The 23,966-nt window shown below is 43.1% G+C and overlaps 3 protein-coding genes across 15 annotated transcripts in view; 2 read left to right on the forward strand and 1 right to left on the reverse strand.

Annotated features, from left to right (window-relative positions):
- LOC124224833 (lachesin-like) overlaps nucleotides 1–12,181 on the forward strand; it is a 287,180-nt gene extending 274,999 nt beyond the window's left edge. The window contains exon 10 of the transcript XR_011176709.1: nucleotides 12,170–12,181. The gene's annotated coding sequence lies outside the window, so the exon portion shown is untranslated. The remainder of the gene's footprint in view (nucleotides 1–12,169) is intronic.
- LOC124219091 (Wnt oncogene analog 2) overlaps nucleotides 1–22,204 on the forward strand; it is a 71,881-nt gene extending 49,677 nt beyond the window's left edge. For 7 of the 9 annotated variants that reach the window (XM_046626285.2, XM_046626241.2, XM_046626250.2 and 4 more), the window contains 6 exons: nucleotides 16,763–16,877; nucleotides 17,592–17,663; nucleotides 18,126–18,213; nucleotides 19,989–20,168; nucleotides 20,459–20,774; nucleotides 20,928–22,204. In XM_046626285.2, coding sequence (XP_046482241.1) covers nucleotides 16,763–16,877; nucleotides 17,592–17,663; nucleotides 18,126–18,213; nucleotides 19,989–20,168; nucleotides 20,459–20,774; nucleotides 20,928–21,079 — 923 coding nt within the window. In that variant the 3' untranslated portion in view covers nucleotides 21,080–22,204. The remainder of the gene's footprint in view (nucleotides 1–16,762; nucleotides 16,878–17,591; nucleotides 17,664–18,125; nucleotides 18,214–19,988; nucleotides 20,169–20,458; nucleotides 20,775–20,927) is intronic. The other 2 variants (XM_069134586.1, XM_069134592.1) reach the window with 2 other exon arrangements.
- Prosalpha5 (proteasome alpha5 subunit) overlaps nucleotides 1–23,966 on the reverse strand; it is a 153,616-nt gene that overhangs the window by 66,280 nt on the left and 63,370 nt on the right. For 2 of the 5 annotated variants that reach the window (XM_046626018.2, XM_069134542.1), the window contains exons 6-7: nucleotides 22,452–22,751; nucleotides 21,593–22,356 (exon numbers count right to left, since the gene is read on the reverse strand). The exons of 2 other annotated variants lie outside the window; for them this stretch is intronic. In XM_046626018.2, coding sequence (XP_046481974.1) covers nucleotides 22,268–22,356; nucleotides 22,452–22,751 — 389 coding nt within the window. In that variant the 3' untranslated portion in view covers nucleotides 21,593–22,267. Of the gene's footprint in view, nucleotides 1–11,523; nucleotides 11,742–21,592; nucleotides 22,357–22,451; nucleotides 22,752–23,966 lie in introns of those variants that run through there. One more of the 5 variants, XM_069134541.1, reaches the window with a different exon arrangement.

Below are 23,966 nucleotides of genomic sequence, written 5' to 3' on the forward strand. Positions count from 1 at the left end.
AGCATTAAATTACATATACTTAAATTTGGAACCGCAACAAGTAATTATTTGCCACACGTGTGTAAAAAAAAAACAAACGCGAATCACTCCTCTCTTCCTCATATTCGATTACTTGAAAATTCTAAAAATAAGTATGAAAAAAAGGAAAGAAAAAATAAATAAATAAATAAAATAAAACTACCACGGACAGCTTCGACAAACCTTTGATTCTTCCTTTTCTTCGTCTCTCAATGTATCCATCTTTTTTCCAACGACATAAACATCGGTGGTCATAAATATCTTACTATCAAATTGCGTGTTTCAATTAAGCCTCGAGTCTAGCAAATCGCGAGGACGGGATCCTCGGGCCTCGCGGATCCGCGTGAGCGATGATGAATATTCCGCTGCGGCGTGTCTCGTCGTGTATTCCCCTGAATCGGCGAGGCTAACGCCTCTCGTGCCTCTACAGGTGGCAACTCTACCAGTTTTAACCAGATACCAGTTTTAAACTTGGTGTACACTAGCCGAGTGTGTGTAAAAGATAATTGTATCTTACATACTGTGTCGGGCAATCTGTCTCCGTCGGGGTTTATCTTACTGCTAATTTGTACGATAGCGCGTCCCGTCGAGCCCGCTATCTTTCATTCATCAATGAAACTAGCCGATATAAGTAAGCGTGTACGCGAGTCCACGTGTGTCCTCCGGGATATGCAATATTTATTAAATGTCACGTGGTCCACGTCACTGCCTCACGACTCGAGATCTTCCGATCTAAAGGATCCGATTCCGCCTCGTCAACGATCTTTCATATTACGTATGCTCCTTCTCTTTATTCCAGGAGAAAGCCAAGCCCATTCGCTTGATACTCGCTTGTACACGCTGCCGAGATTTATGCCCTTTTTAATTTCATTCAACATCTCGATTCATTAAAACGAGCCGCGCCAGATTATCTTCTAGGATTCGTAGATCGCTACCGATCGGGGATGCGATCGTGAAACTTCCGACGGTAGATCTAAAAAGTTTGGCATACCTGCTTTGAATAACCTTTCCGTGGCAATCAGAACTCGAATCGAATCGAATCGACAACGATCGGTAAGTTGTGATAGACTCGAACAAGCAGAACTAGATAGCCTGATCATAACGTCCAACGACTTGACAAACAATTCTGGAAAGGTAATTTCTTGTGGACTTAAAACGGTAAACACAATTCTCGTCCGACGAAATTTGGTAAATTAGATGTTTTCCTCTTGACGTGGACCGTTTTAAGAAATAGAAAGAGCCTCGATTCGGTCAAAGTGTGTGAAACCGGCAGGTGCCGGAGCGGCACTAAACGAAGATGCTTGAATAGTAACGATCGGAGGAGGCAAATCGTGCGGTAAAGATACGACAGCTGGGGGCTTTTAGCCCTAACGTAACATAGTTACACATGTTTGAAGCTAAATCTACACAAACGCCACGGGAGGTTCCGTAGGAGCTGACCGAGAGATACGTCAAGGGGGGAGAGGAGGGGGGATATCCTAGGCTCTTGACCAGCGCGAAGATCTATGACCGAATCTCATTTACAATGCCCACGATACCCCGGGGGAAATGATGATTTATCGATCGGATCCTCCGCCGGATCCTTGGGGCATACGTACATGGGCGCCGAGCAGAACGGAGAACAGCAGCCTCCGTGATTCATTGCTCGCAGGCTTTGATCGGAAAGCCTTGCCCGGTGAGGATCGTCGTTTCGACGGTAGGTTGGTTGGTCGGTTACAACGCGATCGTGCGCATCGTACGTAGCGTGAAAAATTGGAAAATTGTATCGCACCGCGCGCCGTTTCGTCGACGCGTCGCATAATCTGATCGTCTCGATCAATCCAATATTTACGACGCATAAGCATAATAAAGGGATGTAGAATCATTTTTTATCGTTCAACGACCGAAAGGTACGTTTGTATAATATACAAGTACCGGTTAAAATTTCGTTTAACGATTTTCATCTGCGTTTCGTGCCGTTCCTTATGTTATATGTATAAACGTTTCATTATTACGATTATCGTCGCTGTGTAACCGAGTCGATCCGTCCGGCATTTACAACTCGTACAAGACTCGTTATAGAGGATAAAATCTCGCCTCTGGAACTGATCTGTTATATTGTACGCGTATGGTATCTGGTAAAAGCGTGCGGTTGAGGACGTTACGCGCGCATCAAGGGCGGCTCAAAGATCCACAGATTAAGCTGTACCGAACTGTAAGGGTCCACAGATTATGGGTATAAGCCCCTTTAAGCTGTATAAATAAAGTATATAATAAATTAATACGTCACGCCGCAGGTATCCTTATCATCTCGAGTCACTTTCGAAGCCGCGGACTGGCTGCCGGTGATCAAGATATTTTTGTTGAAAATTATATTACATTTTTTATTTAAAGAGAGAGAATTTAACCGAACCCGAGTGGGTATCTATTATATATTTAACTCGAGATAACTGCGGTTTGCTTTTCAAGTACATCTGATCATGATACTTGCGCATAAAAGGAGGACCGATTTTCACTCATCAAAAGAATTCCCGCATTCAAATGACGCTGCGCCGCATTTCACGGATCGACCCAAATGTGAAACGGAGGTCTGCCCGGGCGGTTTTAAACTCCGTTTGTAATTAAGGGTAATGCCGCGATTTCAAGAAGCGAGATTTTAAACTACCGTATACATACATGCGTCTGTGTAAATCGTCCCGTAATTGCTACAAACGAACGAAGCTAATTACACGCGTGTATTGGTTCGGTCGCATAACGCGCCGCGATCTTTTATACCCTACAATATTATTACCGCGGATGCACGATCCGCAATCCGCAATCATCGAGGAGATGGACCAAAAATGAATTCTGAATTATAGTCACCGTATGAACTCCCGGTTTTTAATTAGAAACCTTTCTATAATTATATCATATATATTATACATATATATACATATGCACGTGCTTGTATGAACTTGTTTTCCCCATATGTTTGCGCAACGTCGGCCACTGCAGTCTGTGGTTATAATATTGTGCAACTTTATGTATACACACTTGGGAATGTAAATTACACCATTGCACCTTCTGTTTATTGTGCGGAATGGCGCGGGCCACTCGACAGACGCGTTTAACAAGACGCGCCGCGGGGTCAGTCTCATGGCGCCCTCCCCTCCACCCCCACCCCCCCTGCCGCCATTCTCCTCCCTCTTCGTATCACACGTCACCACCTTCGCGCACCTCAACCACCTACGCGAAATCGCCTCCTCGCGCCGAGCCGCGCGTGCGTATCTGAGCCTTGCATTATATCCCCGTTCAAGACCATTATGTGCAGGGAGTGAATTACGCCAGCGCCGAAGATACGATAATTGAAAAAAGGAAGACCCAAAAATTATATGTTGGAATGAGAAAATCAATTTATCTTGACCGAAGAACGAATATTAACTCCCGATCAGTACTGCAGGACTCGAATGTATCGAATAGCGGCATCTGGTGGCGGAAACTTCAAATGTGACTTCGTATTTAATTATAAAAGTTGTTTTTTGTCATGAAATTTACTCTGTAACGATTTGTCGCAAAGAAATGAAGCGCTGACAGGCTGCGCGAAGTATTTCGTGATTTTATACTCGCGTTATTCGTGCGAAAGTACGATCAGCTGATGTCTTGGTTGGACGCCATTTTGTTTTTACCGATACCGAATCCTTCGAGATTTAACGAAAATCGCTGCATCCAGTACTGAGAAAGAGAAAAAAGTCGATGGTTGTTCATTAGCCGGCGAGTTAATCGGCAGGAAGAAAAACTACCACGATGTTAAATTCGGAGCGCCGTACAGCCGGTTGAAATAAAATGCAAATGGGTCGTTCCAATTCAGATCGATATGGATACTAAGTAGCTGCAGTCAAGCTTCAGCGGGCGCCGTTCAATTACGTTGCACCTAATTGGTTAATTGTTTCTCTATCTGATCGAGTTGGATTATACGATGAAACGGGCGTAGGCGAGATCTTCTCGTTAATTTTCCGTTAGTACAACATTCGTGCTATTCGTTTGCGCGTGCATGCGCAACGCCGATTGACTCGGAACGTCGGTTTAATAGAGACTGGTTACCATCGTCGACTAATCGTAACCGATTAGTGGTAGGTACCGAAGTCACGACTTAGATGTGTGTGTAGTGTATACGAGTAACGCGGTATAAAGTCGTCTTGATCTTCGTTTCCGAGAGTAAAATTAACCACCGAGTATAAACTCGTGCAATTATACGTACCGCGGCGGAAAAATAATGGTTAATTATACAAACGGAGCCGTTAAACCTTGACTTCGTTTCTGTTTGATGGAGTGGTTGGCTGTTTATCGTCGCTATTCGATCGTCAACGATTTTAAAAATTTCACGACGCGTAGAAGAGAATTTTCGGTTTCAACTGTTTAGTCTCAGAAAAGATGAACGGCAAACTCAGAAATTACTATGAAAGTGTCAATAGAAATAGCAAAATGTGTCGTTTCATTACACAAACGGAGTATTGAATTTGTCCCAAACTCTTTAGCACGTTTTATTGGTAAACATTGAAAAATTGTACGCTCTTGTAGAGGATCGGCGTTTCAGCTTCTGAACTCAAACCTTCTCGAGCACGTAGAATCAGCGTTACAGTTATCGTACCTGTAATATTTCATTCAACCGAGCAGCAGGTTTGCGTGAAAGAGATCGAACCATAATTGTCTGTCTAAGTGGTTGAAAAATGGTACTGAAGAGGCTCGTTTCTTGCCTCGCGAACGTTTCTTATTCCGCAAACTCAGTCGCTCCGTGCGAATATCGCGATGATTGAATAATAATTATTTATCGCACCTGCAGATTGCGAAAGTGGAATGAATGCTTAAAATGCTTTTCCCACCGTGCAGCGATCGAGTAGCCGAGGTGAATCGAAAACGAAGCGATCCGCGTAGCAGCGCGTTTAAAAGCGGGGGACAAGCCGAGTGCAAGGAATAAATACGTACTCATATTTGTTCGAAAGTGCGCAGAGGCAGCTCGTTATTGCCTATAGGCCGAGCAAAGCGTCGAAGGCGGGTCTTAGCCGACGGACTGCAGGCGTATTACTTTCACTCGGAGTAAAATAAGTCTTTGACGGGCATGTCTGAAGTTCTTCTTCTTAAACGTGACCACACCCACTTAAACGTCACTCCAACGTGACACGTCCTAGGAGACGCGCATCGCCGATTTCTGCAGTTACGTCATCGATTCGCCTGCGCTTAACGAGAGGCTATTTAACGAGATTTTCGACGATCGCGATTCGGGCTCGCGAAATTGGACAGCGGAGAGAATAAAGACGAGGGCGAGCGAGGCAGCATCGCCTTCATCTCTGCACATGTGCAGCGGTATAAGAAGGCCGAAGCCCGAGGGCCGGAGCTCGACGCGAACCTTAACGAGAGAGAGAAAGAGAGAGAGAGAGAGAGAGAGAGAGAGAGACAGAGAGAGTGAGAGAGAGAGAGAGATACCTGTTTCTTCTAGTAATTAATTGCACCGAGAGCGGCGTAAATCAAATTAAACGACAGTTCGGTAGCCGCGAGTGATGCTGCCGAAGAAATATTTCACGATAAATGAAACGAAGGCTGCAATGCTCATTTACAGTCTGTGATCGCGTCAACGTGACGACCAAAACTCGAATCAGTTCGATGTGAAAAATATGCACACATTTCGGTAAGCTTCGACGATGAAAGGAAAAAATCCAGTTACTACCTGCAAATTTTTAGTTCCCATCTCGGAGAAACGAATAAGTTTAGTCTTCTTTTTTTCTTTTACTTATTTTTTCGCATGCAAAATTATGGAAACTGTAATTTGCGAACGCGGCGATCTTTCGACATGTGATTAGGATGATGATGATCGTTATCTATAGATGTTGCCGTGTTCTGAAAGACAATCTTCTCAAAACGCCTGGCCGAAAGTCCGATTAGACATTCATCAATGCGAAGTTTTTTTTTCGACTCGAACTTTACAGAGGCAGCTGTTTCAGTACCAGCGGGAATGACCATCTTTTTGTCCTGCAGGCGTCTCAGGACCGCAGCAAGCCATAATTCCTATCGCGTGCGCAATGGGATTTATAGCGTGGGAAAAGGATTGGGCTGTTGTTGCTTTTTGTCAGTTGCTTTTTTCTTCTTTCGTTTTCTCTTCATACTTGTTTTTTGATTTTTTTTTTTTTTGATTTTCTTCAAACCGGATTAAACCCCATTTGAAATTTGAATTTAATAACGTATCGCTAGCTAGCTGGCTCACCTCACCACATCCTAGCACCTTTATTCTATATCTCCCAGAAATATTTCTCTTTTTATTAGCCACGGTTAACTCCCACGTAAAAATGCGTAAGTTTCCTTTCTTTTTAAAAGGACGGCTACCAGATACGTTTAGATACGATGGTGCTGTGAACCTGAGTACGCCTTTACCGTTGATTATTCCCGAATAAATTTGTCCGGCATATCTGTAAACGTTTCAATCGCAATTACGAATCACGGTCGGGCTTGTTTTTTTTTTTCTTCATAGAGCGGAATCAAGTTGCACAAAGTCCGATAATTCGTTGGACGAGAGGAACGAACATCTGTATTATACTCACATGCGGCATGATAATGCACAAGCGTCACGAGCTATAACGCAAAGCCACGTAGTTTGGAGGTAAATAAATATTTCGCACCTCGAAATAAAGATCTTGTCGGACAAGAATACAAGATGGAAACACGCTGCGTGGTGGCACGAGGACTAACGCATGTTCGCGAGATAACCTCAGGTTACAACGCGTGCTCGTGCCTGACGTCGAGATGGCACTACGCTCAATACAATGTGTATGAGCATGTGTAAATTTGAACGAACATGTAAGACGTGTGTATGTTCGGTGTAGGTGTAAGTATTGTACACATGTCCGCCCTCTCGGCTGTCCGTCCGTCCATTTCGCACCCACACGGGACGTGAGGAGGCTCAAGGATTGTACAAAGAGAAAGAAAGAACGGCGGAGAGGAAAAAGGAGGAGCTCAAACGGAACCCTTGAAAACCAAGGCGGTGGTGCGGCGAAGGTGCAAGAAGGCGATGGGAAACTCTAGAACCAAACCGCGGTTAAGTTACAAGCGCGTCTCCGTCAGGCGACACCGACAAATTCATTAACTCTTCCTCGGCCGACGACGATGCCGCTCGTTCCAGGCCTCGGACCCTGTTCCATTGGGATTCTGCCGTGGATGGATACGAGACTATTTCAATTCGACGATAAGCAGCGACTTTCGGTTACACAGTTATTATCGCTGTTTGATTCTAAATAACGACATGCCCTGGAATACGAAGTACTTACGAAGATCGAGTTTGGCTTGGAAGTGTGTAACGAGAATTCGAGATACGTGTAATGAAACTGGAGTTTGATCTGATTGTGACATTTTCTAAAAGTGGACACTTCCGGATGTTGCTGGTAAGGTTCTAACCAATAAGGAACCGTTGCGCTGTGCAATCTATGTCAATATCGACGTCAAAAGTATACCAAACAGCTCAAAACTAAAATTCATCTCTAGATGTCTGCAAGTAGTTGACAATTCGGAAGAAAGTGACATACTGATTGCAGACTACGAAAACTATATAATGTTTCTTATGATCGCAGAAGATTTCCCAAAATTTGATTACATATAACTACAGAAAAATTTCATGACTACCGTGTTAATAAAAAAAAGGCAATCGTATGTAATCATCAGTGCGATTATAGGTTGAATAGTGCACACCAAAATATAGTGCACACTCTTTTCGTCCAACTGGCAATGGAAAGCGAAATAAGAAAATTAGTCGCACTCTCTATTCTGAATTCAGTCTTTATATGCTTTTAATACTATACACGTTTTTGGTGTAGGTTATTATTATTGTTTTTATAATTTTTCATATTAAAAATAAATCAAGTAGAAGTCATTTCATATTATTAGGGTTCTGCAGATTTTATGATTACTGTAATCACAATGACGACGATATGATTGCGAATGATTACAATAAAAAAAATTACTGATAGATTGCAGACGTTTTCATGATTACAACGTCATTTCAGTGACTGCTTTAGCGGTTAACCCCTTGGGCATCTAAATGATGCCTCATGAGCCGTTCTTTGGCGTTGGAAAGGTACGATAAAAGTTTTTGGATTTTGAGATACTATCAAGCATCTTCGAAACGTCATTTTGACGACGTTCAGTTTTCCGTTGTATGGGATATTACAACAGCCGATTATCCTGCCAGTCGGTAAAATTAACACTCACGATTATGGAGGCGATGAAGAATTTTAGCCTCAACCTAACGACGAATAACTAAAAATTCAGCGTCGTTTAATGTTTGTCTTCATCATAACCTTGGCAATAGTTCGGTGACATTCTATAACGCATTTTCTTAAGGACCCAAGTTTTATAAACCAACGAAGTATGTACGGATCGGTGATGCTAACAACGAAGATTCCAGCACCGCAGCTCATTTCAATCGACCAATTATCGGTAATTGACGATCACGCTGTGTCGAGTTTCTATTTGTACGGCCAAACCAGCGACGTGCAGTCCGGGTGAAGAGTCCCCCGATGACTGGTAACCCGACAGCAACGGCTAATGGCACCCCAGAAACCTAGCCGGCGGTAACAGCGGGTCCCCATGGATGACGGCTTGCGGTAATACGTGTACGAGACGCGGAGCGACACTCCGTGTACCCCACAGTACATACCAGTTATGAATTTATTACGTAGGTACAGGGGGATTACGACGTTGAACACGAGGGCCCGCTGAGTGCGTTAATGAAAGCAGCGATGCCTCCAGAGTTCCGATCCCGCGATCATGGATGTAACAAGAGGTTCGACGATTGGCTCGTATGTTGCAATTGGAATCTGTTAGCTAAACATTTCTTCACCATTAATTCACTCCTGTCTTTTTCCCTCCAAGTTCCTGCCGCAGCACGCGTGCGTCAGGTGCGTTCGGACCGTTTGCGTTCATCCTTATCTTGTCGGTCTTACTGTTCTTCCGGCATCCTAACGGCGCGATAAGTTTACCGCCGTTGATATCGCTCGGTTTGTTTCGTTCCTTGCATATCTTGCGTAATTCGACGGCAGCAAGCACGAGGGAAAGTGCCAACCATAGGCCGCGTTTGTCTCCGCGCGTTAACGTACCCGCGATTTGCCTTGTTTGAACATTTTGGGCTCGATGCTCACCGGCTCATCTATTGGCAATGAGCACACACTCCGGTGTTTAAACTTGAAATATATTTGAACTCTTGACGGACCTATCTAAACTCATTGTGCCGGAGGTTGTTTGAGCTCGGAAGTTTGCTTCCCCCTCCAGCTGGGAATTTCGTTTCGTCTGATCCGAACCATGGTCACTCGAATTGCCATTGAAACGTGCCTAAAAACCTGAAACGCAACGCGGTCCATCAAGGTTTGCCAAAATCGTAATACGTATACAGGTTTGACCGTAGTCGATTTCTCCCTTTCACATTCGTTAAAAAGGACTTTGCTCCTCCTTCGATTCGCGATGGAAACTGCCGTACATCGCACAGCGATGTCTGGTATTTCCGCGCAATTAATGATTAGTGGCATTTCCGTTCGCGGTAACACAACGATGATTCAGCCTCGTTTATAAAACGAAGAAATGTCGGATTAACCGAGGAACGGTAATTGCACGAGCATACCATTTGCCTTATACATGTTTGTGTCGTCGTCGGCAGCTTTCTAGCCCGTTTAACCGCTTCTTCTACAATCTCAATTACATTTTCCACCCACCATAGAAACCTTCTCGAGTTTTTCTACTGTATACACGTATTCCGCAACTGCAAATGCTCGGTGAAATAGAGGCTGCGGTGACTGTACGTGCACGTTTGTTGCACAGTTTATGAATGTCCACCACCGTAATACCTACGTATCGCACATTGCGGGGTGTGGTTCGGATCTTTTCTTCGGCAGAAACGTCACGAAGGCGTTTATAATTCACCGGGTGTTTTGTCCCTGGTCTAGATTCGTGCCGCTGATTATAAAAGCCAGGTAGACGGTGCGGTGAAGACTCTTCATTATTTAACTTCTTGCACGATAGCAATTCTCACTCGGTTACAGCAGTAGAGAGATTCGATTTCCATATAAATCTTTGTAACCCTCTGCAGAATCCCGAGGGAAAGAAGTTATGGAAACTCTTATACTGCGCGTCATTTCGAAACTGGCGATGACGAATCTTCTATAAAATTACGAAATCACAGACACATACGCGCGTTAGGATTTTTTAATTTTAGGATCCATGGCTGGTGATACATACGGTGGTGGGTAAACCGCAGTGAGGCGTGTTAAATATGCCGGGAATAATAGAGGCGCGAAAAAATCCGTGTAGGTACACAGGTGAAGGATTTTATTACAGTGACGGGAAGAGTCGCGCGATACGATCCGGCTCATTATTTTTAATAAGGTCGCCTATAAAGCGCTAAAATCCATCCTGCGAAGAGCCGGAGAGAATATCGCGCATAAAAGAGGATGAAAGATGGCAGTCGCATGGTGGCGACGCGTTGTAGGTGGATCGGTGTGACGCATCCTCCCTTTGAATTACGGCTATCGCACCTCCTCTGCGTTATACCCCGTGTCTCCGAATCACGGAGTAGCAAGCATAATAATCATCCACCACACGCGCAACGTGCCGCGATGAAATTTCTACCCGCGGACAAGTCTCGGCTCAATTAACGGCGCGTGGATCCCTGACGTCTGACGTCTTTGGGAAGAGCTTGCGGGGATTTCCCGTCACGCCGCCGTCGCCGCGACGCCTGCACGTCTGACGAATCGTAATTCAACCGGAACTCGAGCCGCGGCCGCGTGGGTCGGCGGAAAGTGCATCGTCTGCTGCAGCCAGCTAGCTGAGGCGACGGTGATATACTTGCCCCTGAATAAACCCCAGATTTATTGGTCAATTTGTATTTATTATTCTCTTCGCCGCGCTCGAAAGTCAACCGAGAACCTCTGCGGCCCCCTTCATCCTCGTGCCCTGCAGCTCCAACATTTACGACCTGTTACTCAAGCGTATGGGTGCGATACGGAACACCGAGAATTCGAGCCAAAGATTTTGCTCGGAAATTTTGAAAAACCATAGATTCGTTACCTGGTCCGATGCTAAATCAGATCGCGGAACCTTTTGTGAAAAAAATGATCAAACTTCACCGTGAATTTATCATATTCTGGGTTACACTCGACTACGGTGTCGGATGCAAATTTATCCCAGAACCACCTTACGGTTCCATTAGGTTGATGAAAAGTTTAACGAATTGTATAAATAGGTACGTACAAAGTATAGTAAATAAAGGCGAGGACGTAAGCGTCGACAGGAAGTCTGTAATTGAATTAGGGGTAGAAAAATACGGAGTAACTAATGAATTAAAGTGAAATAAGGAAGAATAAAATCAAATTGTAAACGAGATGTAACGCGAAGGTGAAGTTAATCGAGTGCACGCATCGCAAGGACGAAGGTTTGAAAATAAAAAAAAATGAAGCATTCGGATCGCACTAATGATCGGTGAACATTCGAGACAACGTCCGAGACAAGTTGTTATTAATTCGCTCATTACAATTTCGCTGAAACGAGAGACGCGCGATAAATCATTCGAAATATACGGATTGCCGGGGAATTGTGTATATCGTGTAAAGCGGGAATTATAACCGCACGGCCAAGCAGCCAGCTGTGTTTCTCTTTCTTCCAACTGGCGATTTACGAGTCCTCTTGATCGTCCCACGTCTGCAGCTCATATTTTCGTCGGAATTCCCTCGTCCGATCTATGCCCGGGAGCAAAAAATTATTAATGCTTAATTGTCCGAGGGGTAAAAATGTTCGTTTTGCTTTCCGGTCACCTCGCGCATTTGCGACGTGAAAAACAGATAAACTCTAAAGAACGATTGAAATTCAAATATCTGTATTATAGATTGAAAACAAAATCGATACAGACATTTTATGTTGTTTCATTCGTGCGCGCGGAATATTCTGATCCTACCATAAACGGGCCATAAAATTATAACGCTTACCGGTTGCCGATGTGAAGAGTTTTATTACCACTTTAGCTCTAGTCTCTATATCACGAACTAACATCAACGTAACCTCCTAACGCGTGTCCTGATTTGTCCGACCGCCGTGGAACGAATATGATCATACACAGCGTGACATTGTCAGGGCAATTTGTTTATTGACGTCCGTTTCATCGGAGCAGGATAAAGATGAGTGAAGGGGGTCGATGATGATAAAAAATGAATGAATAATAATAGGAGGAGAATAAAGATGAAAATACATAAAATAATGATAAACGAATACACATACCGAGATAAAAATAATGCACACAGCGAATCGAATTAATTATTGAATTTGAGCATATCGGCCAATCACCATAAATAATCGCCCACGCTTCAATGTATACGTACACGTCGGTGTATACAGATATACACCGCACAATGTACGTATAAATATATTGTAATGGCGGCGGCTATCGCCGGCTTATAAATATCGAAGCCCCATTAAAAGAGTCACTTAAAACACGATGATATAAATTAGGAGGGATTCGTTATCCGATCGATTGCGATCGAGATCCGCCCGGCCCATTTTCGGCTATCGGGCGCTTTTTTACGCGTCAGAAACTCACTTCGACCGTCTTCCCATTTATAATCGAACAGTTTTGGCCTCGATCAGACACTCTCCCACCGCTATTTATGCCTCGGTCAGCCCACAACTCGTGCAGGCGGCGCATGCGATTCTTTCGTTCAATGATACAGATCCGTCCTCGGCTCGTTACCGCAAATTTTCTCACCTCGGAAAAGTCCCCGTCGCAGAAAAGTATCGCCCTCTGTCTGCGGCCTACCGTCTCTCGGTAGAGCACTGAGAGAAATTTTTAGTTCCGGTTACCGCTCAATCCTTAGCTATTTTCATTTTTTACCACAATCGAAAAATATAGTTCTAGGTGGAAAATGAAAATTAGTTTTCTAGCTGTTACCGGAAAATCTATTATCCGTTACTATTCTTTCTCACTACTACCACTGTTGCTATATTTTCTTTTAACTGTTGCGAAAATTTAACGCTCGTGCAAGACTAAATTGACGTTAAAGCCTTGTTTAACTAAAAAAGTAGAGTAAACCGCAGAAACTGATTTTGCGTTGCGACAACCAAAAAAGGATCGACGATAGCGCAAAATGGTTACCCGCACCTCGTTTTTCGTAATTCCAACAATATTCAAACAGTGTTTTTTAACGATACCTGTTTTACTCAATTTTTCTAGTTACTGTGACAAATGAAATTTCTCTCAGTGAGTACAGTACCTTGTACTATTCAACCGCAAGTATCTTGTTATCGCGAGATCGAGTGTCTCCCTTCGCCTGGACCACAGCCGCCGCTTATTGCCCCCGGGGGATTTTAGCCAGTGGTGACCGGTCTGACCGCCCGCGTAATTATCTCCTCTTGTCTCGAACCCCGGTGTGGACGATCGCCTCGTTACCGATACCGAGAACCACTGAGAAAATCGAGAACTTTCCGACCAGTGTTGATTTACTGTGAGTCTCGCGGTTTCGCCTTCCACTCATACGGATGCATGCAAACGTACGTCGGCGTATTCACCCTCCAGTGATATTCTCTCAACGCTCCAGAAACTTACCGATATCTCTTCACTCCGGGATTAATGTAGACGTTCGTATCAGGTTCGCCGGATTTGTCTCGCGACACTTTGGATCGCTTTTAATAAAATAATAAAAATGCAACCAAGAATGCGGCTTCCATAGATTCATATTCTTCTACGCTTGGACATGAATTTCGTAAAGTGACGAGTTATAAACTGGGATGATCGTCAAGCCTGGTATATTCAGACTTGGAAAATTTCTACTAATATACAAATTGGTGTTGTATTATCAGCTTCGCTGTGTTGTTTCTTTTTCTGTTCTTTCTACCGCTCTACCTACTCGTCGAAAAATTTTAGCAAACGAGATGGCGTTAGCGAGGATCGAGTCGAGGTGGTGCGCAGTGCCGAACCAAATATGGCCTGGCCCTTGGGAGGCGACTAGTGCTAACCGAGCCGGTGCAATTTACAGCTGAAATGAATTTATAGAAAGTTTGGCTCATAAAACGAGGCGCCCGCCAACGAAACGATAAATTTTCCCGTTACTGTCCCTCGACAGCAAACGCCGGAGCGCCCGCCCTGTGCACATGAACACCCGACGTAAATGTTCAGCATAAATCCAGCCCCGATTCGCTAATGATTATACCGATCTTACGTTCCGTTTGTCCTTCCGGCAATTCCAGTCTTTCAACCATCGTGTCTGTTATTATATATCGTGCAATATCTATTCCGCTGACATTTCAGATCTCCGTAATACCGCCTCGATCTCATTTACAACGCGCTCGTGAAAATTTGATCAGTCCAATTTTCGTCCAATCGTTCGAATCGCGTCAGGTGTCTATTAACGAGTCGCACCATCTTGATGGTTTTTTTAACCGATAACTGCACCTGAAAGTTACAGGAAAAATGTCCTAAGCCTCGCATCCCTTGGGTAAAAATCATTGCGTGCCATGCTCTGCCCACGTGAACCACTTAAGTAAACGATTTCGAAGTGCTCGTGGTCCTTATGTACGTGTTCCGTGATCTCGATGCAATTTTACCCCGCTACAGCAGCCGAGGAAAATCGAGACGGTGGGTTTGAGTAGATATCCCGAAGCTGAAAGATCGAGCGATCGAGACTCGACGCCATAATCCTCAACGCAGAACGCGCGCAAGATCGATATCTGATCGTGAGATCGGATCGTTGATTTATAAGGCGCCTCGAGATTGGTATCATCTCCGTCCCTTCGTCTCTCCTTGGCGATGCTGCGTCTTTGCCTCAGCTGCAGAAGTTATAATATGGTACAGTTGCAGGGCAGAAGTTTGCGTGCACGCTGTTGTGACGCTACGTCAATTTAACCGGCACGCGACGACGCCGTTAAGGGAAAAGAACTTTTACAGCTTCTGGTTTTACTTTCGCAGCTGTGTATTGTTGTATACCTACACACGTATACCTCGTATTCGCAGTAAATGAATTTTTATTCCCTTTTTACATTTTTTTCCTTCGGCTCAAGGGAAACGATTTTATAACCAGTTGTCTTGCACTTCCAAACTGGACGTTTCACTGTCAACGTATATCTTTTTAAGAATCTGTCTTTTCTTTACCTTCCTCGTGAAGACTATGCAAGCGAATTGGTTTGAAAAAAAAATGTTGGCTCTGGAAAATTAATCTCCTTTGGGAAATTAGATACGACAAAGAAATTAGCTGTTCGATCAAACCGAGAGCGGTAAAAAAGGGCAGAAATCCTTCCACCGGACTACAGGAATTACGTACGTTTGTTGCTATTAGTGTTAGACACCGAGGGCGTGGGTCCGAGTATCCGAAGACAGGCACACGAGCACGATGCCTACGTACGTACGTGTATACATGTATAGAAGGAACGCGTACAAGATATTAATGGATCCTTTGAAGCGTGAGCTTCGTCGACTCGACATCGTTTTCAAGTTGATGTTATAGCCGGTGCGTGATCATGGCTGAGGTGCGTGGCTGCAGCAGCACCATCAGCAGGCCATTGCAGTGCCGGAGAGGAGAGATGTGGATCAAGACGATGAGACAGGCTCTCGCGTAGGCGGGAATTCATAATAATAAATAATAAAAGAAACAGAGGAAAAGATTGAATAAGAAGGGGGAGGGAGAGAGAGAGAGAGAGTAAAATTTCAAGCGAACAGTAACTCATTGCGGTGGCGCAGCTTGCATCGCAGAGACTGAGTCGCGAGGCAGGGACGCAATAGAATACACGAAGAAACACGAGAAACGAGCTGAGCAATTAATTGCACTCACGCTTTGCTACACTCGGCCAGCCGTAAATTAATATGATAGAAAGACTCGCTTCGCGCTGCAGTCGCCACGTTTATACTGTGCGCTCGTGATGTCAGGTGGGCCCACACGTTTCGACTTATACAGATCCAACCTTATCGGTGTCCAACTATAACACGCGTTTCCATTATTTTATAACCACTTTTTAAAAATCATTCATCTATTACCGGCCCACTCCGTGATTAAACTGTTTTCCATTACGTAAAATGGCTAATCTTCAATTGGAGAGATGTTCAAGTTTCATAGGATTGCAGTTTTATTTCAAATCGAATAAACGGTACGACGAGCAAAACATTTTCGTGGGCGGTGAACCACCTCAATATATACCGAGGATTGAACCGGCGTTGGAAAAGACGATGAATTATGCGGTGAAAAAATTAATTCGCGAATGAATTAGCGGCGTATTCGAAGACGGTTCAATTGCTGAGTATTTCAGTCCGGTGAATATGGAAGCCCGATTCACGACTCACCGATAGAGAGAAAGGAAGAGAAAGGATCCGTTAAAAGCTGATTACTGCACTTGACTCCGAACAGATTAGGGAACAATGGGACCCGCATATGGCGTGGGAGAGAGCTGAAAACGAGTGAATTGCGATAACGCAAAATGTCAGGGACACTCGGTAGAGATAAAGAGGAGATCTTTATACGGTCTTGGGTAGAATGAAGGTCGCTATATACGCGTGGGTCTGAAAGGTTCGCGGGAACTAATCGCAACCGGCGAGCTTTACATGAAACCGCAGTTTATTTTCCAGACAGAGCTTTGATCCCCGCGGAAACGAATCGCGGTCTAATAAATTCTAGTCCAGCTTCTCCCCGCCAACGAATTCCGCGATGCGGCTCGTAATTTTCCTCGTACCGTTTCGGTTTTCGAATTTTCCATTGTTTCTTAATTTTTCTTTCTTTTTTCGCAGGAAGCAGAGAGGCTGCGTTCACCTACGCCATCAGCTCGGCTGGTGTTACGTACACTGTCACAGCTGCATGCAGTAGAGGCAACATTACGGCTTGCGGTTGTGAATCGGCTGTAAGGTACGCACAGAGATTTCACATTTATCGACGTGTCTTTCAGTCGTTGTAAGATTATCATGAAATTTAATTATGGATGGAAGGGGGGGAAAAAGACCGTTGCAAATATAAAATCGGAAAACAGTGTATAATTTTTTTACTTCTGAAGGCTGGAATTTCTTACACTATACAATATACATCGCTGGAAGGAAAAGAAGTTCTTCTCATCACTTTTAAAGATGCGATAAAATTCAGTGGTCTACTTTCAGCGGAATTTTTATTTCAACAGTGGAATTTCAGATTTTTCTTCTTTTTTTCCTCGTTCAACAACTATATAAACATATTTTATCGCGATAAAAAATCGTCAACATTCTAACAGATTGCCTACATCGTCAATTCCACATTCAAAGGGGTTCAAGGGTACTTTCTTCTCTTTGATACTTTGTTACTTTCCTGTCGTCCTGGGTAAAACCGTAATCAGAACATTCGAATAAACATAGAACTATCAAATCGATCCCTTACCGACATTTTACAGATACCGTGTAATCGTATCACATGCATGTAACCGATTTCTGCTCGATAACACTGGATCGGTTTTGTTTTATTTAAACTACCATAAGACGATTGTACGGCTTTAGAGAGTCTACGCGTTTAAATGAAAGATACGGAATACAAGTTTCTTGTAGCAATACGATTGTTGGGAGCCTAGCTACATCTTGTGTTACACGTTTGTCGCAGAACCAGCAAAGAACTAGTTCCTAGCGGCTGGCAATGGGGCGGCTGCAGCGCTGACGTTACGTACGGCATGAGGTGAGTGGTTTTATTCTCTTTTCACCGTCTTGTTATCTTCCGTGCACGGCGGAAGATCATACCGCAATATCACAGGGCAGATCTACAGCCAGCGTACGCGGTCTCTCGAGCATGTGCTAAATCTGAATGTGAGCATCTGCACGTACATTGTACGTCCTTAGCTGATCCTCAGCTCGCGCGAAGGTGCTGCAATCATGTTTATCTGGCGAATGAGTTAAGGCGATATTTCTGGCTAAGGGGCGTTCGAATTTTCTCGACGTAAGATCATCTCGGTATTTATCATCTTTGGGTGTGCGCAGCTTACTTTTTTTTTTTTTTTTACAGTTATCTTATGCCGCAATTCGCCTATAGAGATAACGTGGATGTATTCCGTGATTATCATACGTAACACGTCGTAATCGTTCGATTAATTTAAACTTTATGTCCATACGTCTTGTTTTAAACGAATACTTTTAACGGTAGGTTCGCGCGTAGGTTTCTCGACGCGAGGGAGATCGAGGGAGACGCTCGAAGTCTGATGAATCTTCACAACAACAAGGCAGGACGAAAGGTAAGAATTTTATACGCCATTTTACGTAGACTTTTCAGTATTATTCAAGTGTAAACAGATTATGCCGAGAAAAAATTCAATCTGCATTTCCAATTCTTTCCTTAATCGCTGTTTGAGAGAATTTCAATTTTCGAACCACTTTACTCTGAAAGGTTATAGTACGTGTAAAGAATGAGTAAGTTCACGAACTTTTGACCGCATTGCGGCAACGAAGCAACGTGAATGTGATAAAAGACTAGATTTCAGATCTCGTAAGAAAACTAAACCGTAAATAAGATTGGTTCTGCATTCCGAATACAATTAAGCTTCGGTTTCGTGCTTCTCATTCCCGTGAAAATTAACGTTTTGGTTTCGGTATTAGGGCCAGTTAGTGAGGCAGTAAAGCGAAGAAGCGCGTGAAGGAGTAGCCGTTGTACAGATAAATTTAATGGTTCGGCTAGTCCGCTTTACAACCACTTGAGAACATGCGGTCAGGAGTTCATTGGAGTTTTACGGTGGTACAGGTCACGAGAGTATTGAATTCAAGTCTCTCTCGCACTTTTTGATCTCGAGTTCCGTGAACGCAGACGCGTTAAGTTGCCTTATAGGATATCGAAGGCAAACCAGTGAATTGAAAGCCGTGCGTGCGCGTGTCTGTGAATGTGCATAAAGGTAAATTGTAACTAAACTTTAATGCTCAACAACAGAGTTTATCGCGATAATGCAATATTGCTATACGTTATGCTTTTCGAATCGTAGGAGGTGACGGAATTAGAAAACCAGTTACCCTCGAGTATATATCGGGATTTAAAAACCGTACCTTCGAACAAGACCCAAAGAATGAAAAATAAAAGGATAAACTCGCGATGCGCGGAGATGAGCCGATAATGCAATTAACCGCAGCTCGGCTGCATCGTCCCATTATGGTTGTTTTACGTGTTTAGCTCATTGCGCTTTATGGGCAGTAAAAATTTCATCCTATAACCGGGTGATAAATCACTTTCCACCCGAAGACCTTCTTCCGCCGTATAGTACGTCTGGATGCGTGCAATCATACACGTACGTACCTACTTAACCACTTTGGAAGTGAGACCGCATGACTGCTACGCTACAGCTACGCGCAGCTATCATAACTCGAAGTCACGACAAGTGTCTTGAGTGGGTATCTTCCATAGTCGAGGAAGTTCAAAGTGCACCGGGAACTCCGTCGACCGATCGCCCGTCGGACTTATTTGATCTCCGATGAACATGTGCGACGAAGTCGAAACGCGACGCGATCCGGCCGAACGTAATGCAGGCCGAGTCGTGAATATTAACGAGAAGGAGCTCAGGAACCGTCCGTCGATGGGTCAGCACGGATATCGCTTACTCAGTCGCTCCTCGAACTCCATCAATACTGATTTACTGACCAATATAACCACGGGCCAATCACGACCGGGAGACAATGTCCGTCCGTTCCTTGGCGCGTATCTCGAGTCGTAATTATCACCGCGCCTAACCATTCCAATTAAAACATCACCGCTGTCCCTTCACCTTGAATATCATCGGTATAGACGCGTTGCACGGGGCCGTTTCTTATCAGAATTTATGGTAGTCATCTGCAGCCATTCGTATGCATTACGTTATTCGTTATTGGCACCAAGTACATGGGTATTCGGTTTCCAAAAAAAAAAAAAAAACGTCTTCGGTCAGGGAGAATTTCGCAGATTTCGAATGATCCCTGCGTATCGAGTAAAATTTAAATCGTCCCCGAAAAAATGATATGATAATTGATCAAATTTTCTCTCTGATTTGAGATGGTGAAGGCCCTTCTACAAACGGAATGCAAGTGCCACGGTATTTCCGGTTCCTGCACGGTAAGAACCTGCTGGCGAAAGCTGCCCAGCTTCCGGCAAATCGGCGACGCCCTGATGAAAAAATATCACCGTGCACGTCCAGTACTGGCGATTACGCCAGTTCTGCCACCAACCGTACAGGTACAAAATTTTTCCAATCGTTGACTTCTCGTCTTTTATAATCGAAGACAAAAGTTAAAAAAAAAAAAAAAACTCTGTACGTACCTGCAATAGTAAATTGAAAACGAAAAAAAAAACGAAGAAAAACCGTTTTTCATTCGCATAGTTATTCAATGCTCGAATTCGTTTGTAGAATTGATTGAAAAAAAAAAAACAAAAAAAAAAAAACAAAATCGATTTCACAGCCTTTTTTAACTTCCCTCCGTTCAATTAGCCCAAAGAAATAATTGTATAACGATGGCACTCTTCAGAGCTTCGCCGGCGATTCCCCGCCGTCGGATACGACGCCGATTTTGGGCAACGACGCGAAAACGCAAGGCAAAACCGCGAACGATCCGGCGAAATCGCGGCGGGAACGTAGGCCAAGGAAAAAAGGCAACAAACCACGAAGGCCGCATTTGGTCTTGAAGAGGCCCAGACCCAGCGGCGGACCCGGCCACGGACCAAAACGGATCCCGAAACGAAGTGAACTCGTGTTTCTCCAGCCGTCCCCCAATTACTGCGAGCCGGACTTGGCCCACGGCAGCTTTGGCACGCAAGGCCGCACCTGCAATCGCACTAGCCGAGGTGAGGGTCGACGATTCGCTCGAAGAAGGGCATCGGAATATTGCGAATTCGCGTTTCGCGAGGGAGATACGCCGAGTGACGGAAACTCGTTTTAACCAGAGTAACAACGAACGGTGTAACGACGACTATTCTTTCATACTCTCATATTTCTAGATACAGACGGATGCGATCTGATGTGTTGCGGCCGGGGTTACAATACTCACCAGTACACGAAAGTCTTCCAATGCCGTTGCAAGTTCCACTGGTGCTGTCTCGTCAAGTGCGACACGTGTACGGATCGGATCGAGGAATACACGTGCAAGTAACGCGTTATATTATACGCGTAAACTCACACCTATATACATATTATGTAACGTAAGAGAAAGTACAATTGCGCTCGTTTTGTTTCTCAAATCACAATTATGTGTAATATATTATATAGGTATGTATAAGCGCGATAAGAGTCGCGTTCGCATAATGATTGTAACTCGTAATTATACATAGAAAACACCGCCCCTTCAACCAATTTAGACAAATTACTTCACCGCAATTGATCGTTGGTTTCAGTATCATATTTGCCTTGTTTTATAATGTACATAAGTACACGTTGTTTCGGAAAATTGCGGCAAGTTTTTATTAAATTTATGTAATTGAAACACGAACCAAAAACTTATAGATCTGTTCGATAGACATATGAATGTCATTAGTACGTGTATAGCTATAGTCGTATACGAATACTTATAACAGTTGTATGAAATTTCATAGGTTTCTAATCACCCAAAATATTTTATGGCGTAGAAAACGAAACAAATAAAAAACCGCGAATTAATTTTTTACACAGTCTCGTCGACACCGGATCTCAGGGACTGCAACATTTTCCGTAATCGATTGTACTTACGATAATTGACTCGATCTGAATGATTAACTCTATAATGTATATTTATATAAGTTATACGTTAATAATAATCAGCGCAGTAATGACTATGTAATTTTAATATAAATGTACTTAACCTGTGACCATAGACAACATGACACTAGGCTGTATAATATATGAGAATAATAATTTTACAGAAAAGTCCGTAAATAAGATTATACCAGCGATTAGACGTTACGTAATGGTAGAAATAACGATAATTTTAATTGTAATAATGATGATAGTGAAAGCGTTATATAGAACCTAATTCATGTTTAATAGCGGCGTACTACGTAAATTATTATTTATTAAAAAAAGATACACAAAATATAAAAATAAAAGTAAACAGAACGCGAATAGATTATACTCAATGTACATGCATGCAAGTAATTGTAAAGTAATGTCTCCCCGTCGATTACCACATCATTCATTTTACATATTTATTGTATACACGCACACGCGCGCACACGTCTTTTAAAGTATCGACAGACTTGCTTATTCAACAAAATTCTTGAGAAAAGCTAACAGAAATTTACAACCTCGGTGAAAATATTTGAAATTGATTTTTTAAACATTTATCCTAATTACGATATTTCACGTTTTATAAATGAGCTAACGGCACTGGATTCAATTTCCACCTTTGCTGAATAATAATATCATTGTTCTCCAACTTGCTTAAACATTTTACGTCTGAAACAGATAAAGGATTTTGCCTGTTTGATATTCAAAACCAAAAGGCAACAGCTGGTAAGAGAGCGTAGATATATCCATGCACCTCCGCTTACCTTGCGTTCGAAGATACTCGCGGATCGGTCCTTCGAAAATTGTAGCGGGAACTGCCATATTGACGTGGGGAAAGAGCGCTTTGTTACCGGCTGAGGTCGCATTGCAAACAACGATTCCTACCAGCTCACCTCCTGGCCAAGTGGCAACCGGTCCACCACTTGCGCCGCTCTGGATGCAGCACGATGTTTGCAACATTCCGACCGACAAGTGAGACACTCTTCCGCGTGTAACCGTTGGGAGGATTTGCGGCTGGTCGCGAGTTGAGAATAGCGGGAAACCGGCGCATACAACTTCGTCTCCTGGAGTATTGAATTGCATTGTGTAATTTACTTCAGCTATTGTCGGATCTTCTACCAATGTCAATTGATTGGTTGAACATACTGTTATTACATATACTGAAAATTTCAGATAATTTGCTCCGATGTGTAAGTAACAGATTTCTAAAACATTGGAAATCACGAGCCCTGCCGGATAAAACTCACGTGAGATTGAATGGAATGAGACTGGGAAAGATTTGTAATGCAATGCATCGAGTGAATGTTTGCAATATTATTGATCACTGACGCATCGGTGTGCATGATTCAAATTTATGACGAATAGCGTGGTTTTCTGGGGACCGTGTACTATTATTCTTCTGATTTTCAAAATGAATAATTTGTAAATATGTTTTATTAACGGCATGAAAGAAAATCTGCGGAAATCCGACCTTAAGATAGTGATTTTTAAATTTAAAATATATTCAAGCATATGATTTGTTAGTATTTTTGATTAAATGAAAAATCAAGTATCAATGAAGATTATTTCATTTTCTGTGAGGAGTGCGTAAAATCTAGACGAACGAGAAGAATATTGAATATTGAATAGGGCTGACCTATCATGCCCAGTAATCGTGAAATGATAGATTGTATTTGTGGCGTCGACTGCAAAGGGATCAAGGTATACGTAAAAATCTATTACGATCCTTACGTTTCTTGGGGAATTCTTCGGCATCGAATTCAACCACTGAAATATCTCGTGGGTAATAATCGAACCCGCTATACATGTAATTTCAATTGCAGTGTTGAAAATTTATTAATGATTGACTTGAAAACTTACGATTAGTCTGTTTATTCGCTGCGTAGGCAATATATGTTACACGGAACTTGAAAACCATTTGCTACAAGCTTAAGCAAAAATACAAATGAATGTGAAACTGGTTGACGATGAATAGTGTGTATACAGGGAATATTAATTGATGAAGTTGAAATTTCGTCATTATTTTCAGACGCCTTGGAGAAAATGGGTTACACCGTTGAATTATTACCAAGAAAACTGTGAGATTACGTAGAAATTAATATTTGCAAGAGGATAATATATCGTCTAAAATTAATGGACATACATTTTTAATCGACAATCTCTGAGACGCGAGAGAAAATTAGAGACATATTTTCAGAATTTCTGTACTTTGTGATAATACGTGATATCTTATTCCGTAAATACGAATTATCAGCTATCAAGGTAGGTGACTCTAATTG

The sequence above is a fragment of the Neodiprion pinetum genome, chromosome 1, assembly GCF_021155775.2.
Source record: "Neodiprion pinetum isolate iyNeoPine1 chromosome 1, iyNeoPine1.2, whole genome shotgun sequence".
Classification (NCBI taxonomy): domain Eukaryota; kingdom Metazoa; phylum Arthropoda; class Insecta; order Hymenoptera; family Diprionidae; genus Neodiprion; species Neodiprion pinetum.